At 52.7% G+C, this 7,940-nt stretch overlaps 1 protein-coding gene across 1 annotated transcript; it reads right to left on the reverse strand.

Annotated features, from left to right (window-relative positions):
- Window positions 1-382: 382 nt before the first annotated feature.
- On the reverse strand, window positions 383-6,395 carry LOC311373229 (E3 ubiquitin-protein ligase LNX-like; the record flags this gene model as incomplete). The annotated part of the gene is made up of 4 exons (XM_084490036.1): window positions 383-561; window positions 1,171-1,329; window positions 3,608-3,857; window positions 6,218-6,395. Coding segments are annotated over 4 exons (723 nt in total), but the record flags the coding sequence as incomplete, so codon positions are not given.
- Window positions 6,396-7,940: the final 1,545 nt, after the last annotated feature.

The raw sequence follows: 7,940 nt of genomic DNA on the forward strand, positions 1-7,940 counted from the left end.
GCCCCCTCCTCCAGCTCTGCCAGTCATCATCCTAGTGGAGAGGGCCCGGCCAGCGCCTCACACCTATTTCCGCATTGCATCCTGGGAAATAGGGCCAATCTAACGCGGGTAACAGGCTTCCAGTCGTTGTTCCTTTCCCAACTGGCTCCTCCCCCTGCTCCTAGTTCCACGATAGGCGCCCCCGCCTCCCTTTTAAGCTCCGCCCTGAGGCAAATCATGGCCTGTCCGTGATCAGGAGTCCGTGCTTGTCGATAAGTTCTAGGGCCCTTCCCACTCAAGTGGTCAGTCTTTAAACTCCCCCGCCCCTCCACATTCCGGGTGGTGGTGGCTCCTAGGACCGCCGGGGGTGGGGGGGGGGGGGGAAGGGGTTTTGGGGGAGGGGGGTAAAGGGGTTTTGGGGGGTGGGGGGGGGGCTGGAGGTTCCGCTACAGCAGGCTCCCGGGCCAGGAGACGATGGTCAGGGTGATCTTCCCCCTCAGCTCCTTAAGGAGACGCACCAGGGCCGTGTGCGTCATGCCCCACGTGCTCTTCCCGTTCACCTCCAGCAGGATGTCTCCACACCTGCAGGGACACGCACGCACGCGCACACACACACACACACACACGTCGTCAGACACCCGATGCATCAGGCCTTATGTGACCAATGTATGCTATACACTGTATATCATTGGTCCATACCAACTATTGAACATTTGGAAGGAGATTTAGATGAATTATGTGTATATAGTGTCCATGCTGTTTGGACATACATTATTTCTATATCTTCCTATAAACTAATGGTCTTCAACCATCCCCACGGTTGAAGACCATGACCACCAAGAGGATAGTGAGAGTGTTATCCTAAGAGGGAGAAAGAATAGCTGAGAACAATAAATCTCCAAAAAGAGGTAAAATAAAAAAGATATAGAGAACGAGAAAAAAAAAAAAACGAAAAAGAAAAGGAAGAAAAAATGAAGGAGAGGACAAAAAAATGACAGAAAAGAGATAAAGCAAGAAGATCGAGGGAACGGAAACCGAGAAGATAGAGTGAGCGGTTAAAGAAGCAGGGTGCAACAAATCCCCCCCCTTAAAACAAAAAGGAGTGAGAGAAAAAAGATGGAGAGAACCAGAAATGGAGAACAGAGAGGGAGGGAGAGGGAGAGAGAGAGAGAGAGAGAGAGAGAGACCTACCGGATCCTGCCGTCGTTGTAGGCCGGCGTGCCCTCCACGATGGAGCGGATGAAGAAGGACTGGTTGCAGTTGACCTCCTCCAGACCCCCCACGATGCTGAAGCCCAGGCTGCCCGAGGTGCTGCGCCGCAGGATGATGTCCTTGCAGCAGTGCAGGTGCCTGAGACGCCCCGGGGGCAGAGGGGGGGGCAGAAGGGGGGGCCGCACCGCCAGGGTCACTCGAAGGACAAGTGGTTACCAACACACTTTGTCCACAGGGTTAGGGTAGTAGTGGTTAGGGTTAGGGTAGTAGTGGTTAGGGTTAGGGTAGTAGTGGTTAGGGTTAGGGTTAGGGTAGTAGTGGTTAGGGTTAGGGTAGTAGTGGTTAGGGTTAGGGTTAGGGTAGTAGTGGTTAGGGTTAGGGTAGTAGTGGTTAGGGTTAGGGTTAGGGTAGTAGTGGTTAGGGTTAGGGTTAGGGTAGTAGTGGTTAGGGTTAGGGTAGTAGTGGTTAGGGTTAGGGTAGTAGGGGTTAGGGTTAGGGTTAGGGTAGTAGTGGTTAGGGTTAGGGTAGTAGTGGTTAGGGTTAGGGTTAGGGTAGTAGTGGTTAGGGTTAGGGTAGTAGTGGTTAGGGTTAGGGTAGTAGTGGTTAGGGTTAGGGTTATGGTAGTAGTGGTTAGGGTAGCAGTGGTTAGAGTTAGGGATAGGGTAGTAGGGGTTAAGGTTAGGGTTAGGGTAGCAGTGGTTAGGGTTTGGGTTAGTGTTAGGGTAGTAGGGGTTAAGGTTAGGGTTAGGGTAGCAGTGGTTAGGGTTAGGGTTAGTGTTAGAGTAGTAGTGGTTAAGGTTAGGGTTAAGGTAGCAGTGGTTAGGGTTAGGGTTTGGGTTAGTGTTAGGGTAAGGGTTACGCACTTAACACTTATCGCCGTGGAGGGATGACATTGAGTTGATGACCCCCTGTGTCGAATGAAGACGCACAAGGACACCCTTTGCGTCAGCAGTTAACGCCAGAAGCCCCTGACCCAAGCGTCGACTTTTGACAAACTCGGAGTGAGACTGCGTTGTCCACACAAAACAGTCTGAACCCAATCAGCGTCTGCCCCGTTACATCTCGGTGCTACCGTTCATATTTGTGACGTGACCCGGGAAATAAAGAGCACCACGTTGCTGCGACGGAGCAAAGGGCTTTTGGGTTGTGCTGGATATCTGCACACCGCACCACGCTGAGGGATTAGTAGCAGTTTGCCGTTGGCCACGGATCATTAGGCAGTCTGTTTGTGTACTGGACCTTTATGACACCTTACAAACCGTTTAGACTATTCTAGAAGATGTATCACACAAGTCAGCAATAAACCACAACCCGATGTGCATATTAGCTGACCCAACGTTATGGATAGAGGGAGGGAGGGAGGGAGGGAGGGAGGGAGGGAAGAGATAGAAAGACAGACAGACAGACAGACAGACAGACAGACAGACAGACACACACACACACACACATACGGTACATAGATATATAGACTGATAGATAGATAGAGAGATAGAGAGATAAGATAGATAAATAGATAGAGAGAAGGATTGATAGAGAGATAGATGGATAGAGAGAGAGCACAGAGGAGTGTGGAGGTAATGACCCACTAATGGCCAGTGCCCCGGGCGAAGCCGCTTGAAGGGCGACGTTGAGACTAAAGGACTCTCGACTTCTAAACAAGCCTATAAAGTTTTGACAGGCTCTGAATGTTTCAGATGTAAAAGTTGCGGTTGAATTCCTAATGAGTGAGCCAGCTGGTTGTGTCCCTCTCTCCGCCGGGAGAGGCAGCCAGCAGCATTTGGCCGAGGTCAGCCCGCATATTTATTTACCCAAATTATTTATTTATTTTTTAAGCTGAAAGAAAAGAATAGGACCAAGCGGCAAACTTTTTCCTCTTTGGAAGGAGATGGCAGAATGGTGTTAGATGCGTGTCCTTTGTAATGTGTGGGTTTTAGTGTGTGTTTGCGCGTGTACGTGAGACGTGCGTCTCTCTTAGAATGTGTGTCCTGTATTTGTGTGCCTGTGTATGTGTGTGTGTGTGTGTGTGTGTGTGTGCGTCTGTATGTGTGTGCATCTTTATATGTGTGTGTGTGTTTGGGTGTGTTTTAGTGTGTGCGTCTGTATGTGTGTGTGTGTGTGTGTGTTTGGGTGTGTATTTGGGTGTGTTTTAGTCACGTGTATGCGTCTGTTTATATGTGTGTGTGTGTGTGTGTGTGTGCTTGTCTGTGTGTGTGTGTGTGCGTCTTTATGTGTGTGTGTGTGTGTGTGAGTGTGTGTGTGTGTGTGTGTGCTTGTCTGTGTGTGTGTGTGCGTCTTTATGTGTATGTGTGCGTCTTTATGTGTGTGTGTGTGTGAGTGCGTGTGCGCGTCCACGGATGGTCACACACACACACACACACACACACACACACACACGCCGCCCGGTCGGTCCACCCACCGGGGCAGCTGCAGCCATGACACCCAGAGCGGGGAGTGGTCGTCGCTGGCCGGCGGGGGGCTCTTGCTGCTGTCGGTGGGCGACGGGGCCAGGCAGGGCGGCAGGGCGCACTCGGGCGAGCAGTCCTCGGGCGGCCGCATCTCCAGCACCTTCAGCACCACGGGGGACGTGGTGTTCTTCAGGTTTGCCACCGCCTCGCTGCGGGTCACCCCCGTCAGGTCCACGCCGTTCACGTTCAGCAGGATGTCGCCTGTTGCCGGGCGGGGCGGGGGGGGGGAGGGGGGGGAGGGGAGGGGGAGGAGGAGGAGGAGGGGAGCAGATCAGGAGCAAAGAAAAACAACGCAACACAATAGCTGTGTTTGAAATCGTTCCCCTATCACGGATATAGTGCGCTGTATAGGGCGCTCGGCGTTTTGTGGCGGCGTTCGAATTCTCTGTGGTTCATTTCACTTGCTATATAGTGGACTGTAAAATACCCCAAAATTTGAGTGAACATACGATGGTACCCTACGCGTTACTCCCGTGTGCCACAATGCAATGCGGGCGCATTTACTGACACATTTACTGACGTTTAGAAATGTTCGGCGTAGTGTCCGAATTCCCGTTTGTCCGTTCCCTACATAGTTCACTACATCATGAACACTACACAGGGAACAGTGAGCGAGGGAATAGGGGACGTTTTTGACACACAGCTAACGTCGCCCTGAAGACGAGAATTCCCGCTTTATTTCAGTCCGAGGTCCAAAAATCGTTTTTCTTATGTGCCTGTTTTTTATTATGCATTAATCCAAAGCTTATAAAAATGTTAATCATTACAAATGAAAAAAGGAAACTTCACAGGGCGTGTGAAGTTTCCTTTTCCCATCATCTAACTCCTGAATATTCAGTGAGCTCCCGACTGGCGAGCATCAAGAAACAAAGCACCACCTGCACATTATGACCCCCCCCCCCCCACACACACACACACACACACCCCACCTCCTTCTCCCCTCTCACCCCCACCTGCCCCCCCCCCCTGCCCTCCCCCTAATCAAAGTGTTGCCGGGGACAACCAGGGGGGGGGGGTCTGGTCAGCTTGCCAGATGAGGTTGACCTCAAAGGCCGACCGGCCGTCCCTCGGCTCGACGGTGGAACTGTATGCAAATGTGTCGTGCTCAAAGTGCAGACACAAACACAAACAGACACACACACACACACACACACACAGACACAAACACAAAAACACACACACACGCACGCACACCTCGAGCAGAAGGCGCAGGACAAACACAGACGGGCAGAACTTGTCCTTTTCATGGAGCTCACAGGTGCGCCGCTGATAGACGGCATTAGCATAGCTCTGTTCCAGCTGTGCGCGTCCAGTTTGCTCACAAACACACACACTGACGCACGCACACAGGCTACACACCGCGCGAACATGCATTCACACACACACACACACACACACGTGTTGTCAAACACACACACACACACACGCGAATAAACACTAACACAAGCATACACCTACGTACAAACATACCAATACACACACACACACACACACACACACACAACCATAAATAAACACACACACACACACACAACCATAAATAAACACACACACACACACACACACACACACACACACACACACAGGCTTGTGCGTTGTGTCGGTGCCCGCTGGGTTTATGTAACGTCATGGCGCTGCAGCGTTTCTGCTTTGCAACACCTTTAATCGGTTACGAGCGTTGCAATGCTAATATTGCCTCGTAGGATAGCGTTGTCCTGTTAAAGAGTTGATTTGTGGAGCGGCGGAGCGTGGCGGTAGCTTAGCGTAGCGTATCGGTAGCATGGCGTAGCGTAGCGGGCTAGGTAAATAACCTCGGTAATGAAACACAGAGTCAGCGTTTATCTCCATCACACCTTCTGTTTTGTGGCTACAGGTGATGTATGCACCCGACGCACGGCCCTGACAAAACGGACGGTGGGACGCGACCAAACAAACTGCCGGTCGCCTCAGGTCAATATTTGGGGCAGACGAGGCGCGAACACAAAGACGCCTGCATTTGTAGATATCAGTGAGAGGGTGAAAGAGAGAGACGGAGATACAGAGAGGGGCACGAATAGAGAGAGAGAGAGAGGGGGAGGAATGGGAGGGAAGGAAGGAGAGAGAGAGAGAGAGAGAGAGAGAGAGAGAGAGAGAGAGAGAGAGAGAGAGAGAGAGAGAGAGAGAGAGAGTGAGTGATGGCAAGACAATGAGACAGAAAAAGACAAAAAGGGAACATGGGAGAAATCAAGTGGGATGGAGACGGACGGAAATAGACACTGAGAAACTAAAAGAGAAAGAGTGGGCGATACGAGGAGGAGACATGAGAGAGAGAGAGAGAGAGAGAGAGACAGAGACAGAGACAAAGAGAGAGCAAGTGAAAGAGAGAGGAGAGGGAGAAATAGACGGAGCGCCAGACGGGGCGAGAGAAAGAGAGAGGTAGAACCAGACAGAACGACAGAGAGACAGACAGGCCGACACACACGCACACACACAGACACACACACAGACTGTTTCACGAGACGAGGTGAGCGACGCGATGACACACACACACGCGCGAGGCAGAGGGAGAGACGGAGCGCTACCTTTGCGGATGGAGCCCTCCTGACCCACCACCCCGTCCTGGTCCACGTTGGTGACGTAGATGGGCAGGTCCCAGCCGCGGCTGGACATCCCGCCCGCCACCGTCATGCCCAGCGAGTCGTAGGGCTCCTTGGTCAGCGTCACCGTCTTCTCGTAGCACGCCGGCTTCTGGCACGAGTCCTGCACCACACAACAGGAAACAGGAAGCGCACGGCAGATGAGGCCGAGAGCCGCCGCCTTTCGGGGGTCAACCGGGCGACCGGCCGACCGGCGACCGCCTCTCTGCAGCTGAATCACGAGGTGACGCAGTCAGAGTCCCTGCTGAGTGTCTGCTGCGCTTTGGTGTTGACTGCAGATTTCAACGGTGTCGCCCCGTGAGTCAGTAATGCCCACAGGGTGAAGTGTGTGGCTGCGTGTTAGCGTGTGCGTGTGTGTGTGTCTATCTGTTACAGTAGTGTGCGTTTTGTGTGCGTGTGTGTGTGTGTGTGTGTGTGTGTATGTGCCTATTATAGTGTGTGTGTGTGTGTGTGTGTAATATGGCATGTGCGTATAATAGCGTGTGTGTGTGTGTATTGAGTGGTGTGTATGAGTCAGTATCAATTGTGCTCCAGTGAGCAGCACTTTGACACATTGAGGTAGCTGGAACGGAGCCAGCCTCCTTCCATGTGCTGCATTAACACATTGCAGACCCCCCCCCCCCCCCCTCTCAACATCTACCACCCCAATCACCTGACATTCACCCCCCCCCCACGGATGTGTTAATATGTGTTTGTTAATATGTGCATGTATGTGTGTCTTAATATGTGAACGCATGCAATGCATGTGTGTGCATGTGTGTGTATGTGTGTGCACGTGCGCGTGCATGCGTGCGTGTGTGTGTTTGTTCGTCAGAAAATGTTTGTTTCTCCTGGCCCGGCGAGACGGCGTGGTGGTTGTCACGGCGACCGTCACTTCATGCCGCGGTCTAAAAGACCACACATGAAAGGGGGCTATATTTAGCGCGGGCACGTCGGAGCCACAAAAGGTTGTTGTTTTCTTGCGGTGCGTGCGAGCATAAAGAAGCCTTTATGGGACTCCTCCCCCTGGGGCCTTTTGAAGCCGGGTTCGAGTCTCTGGGAGACGCTGTACTGTACACAATGTCTGTCCCGAGCACGACGTGATTTATCACTGGAGGTACACGCAAGGTCGTAGGCATCCTGTAATGAAGAGGAGGAGCGGCAACTTCTCTGGAGGAGGAGGAGGAGGAGGTGGGAGGAGAGAGGGGAGATGGTCTGTGAGAAGGGGGACAGAGGAGGAGAGAGAAGGGGGCCGGGAGGAGGTGAGGTGAGGAGGTGGAGGAGAGAGGAGAGAGGAGAGAGGAGAGAGAAGGAAGGGGGCCGGTTTGAGAGAGGGGGACAGAGGAGGAGAGGTGAGGAGGTGGAGGAGGAACGTGAAGTGAAGGAGAAAGGGGGGTGAGGGGTGAGAGAGGAGGTGAGGTGAGGAGGTGGAGGAGGAACGTGAAGTAAAGGAGAAATGGGGGGTGAGGGGGGGAGAGGAGAAGAAAGGCCGGAGGGTGAAAGAGGAGGTGAGGTGAGGAGAGAGAAGGACACGGGAGAGGAATGGAGAGGAGGAGGAGTGAGATGGGAGGAGAGGGCTTAAGGAGGTGAGGACAGTGGGAGGTGAGGAAAGGTTAAGATAAGATGAGAAAGAGGGGAGGAAAGGACAAGGAGGGGGAGTTGAGGAGGA

Source organism: Micromesistius poutassou (assembly GCF_964030765.1).
Source record: "Micromesistius poutassou genome assembly, contig: SCAFFOLD_6628, whole genome shotgun sequence".
NCBI lineage: Eukaryota > Metazoa > Chordata > Actinopteri > Gadiformes > Gadidae > Micromesistius > Micromesistius poutassou.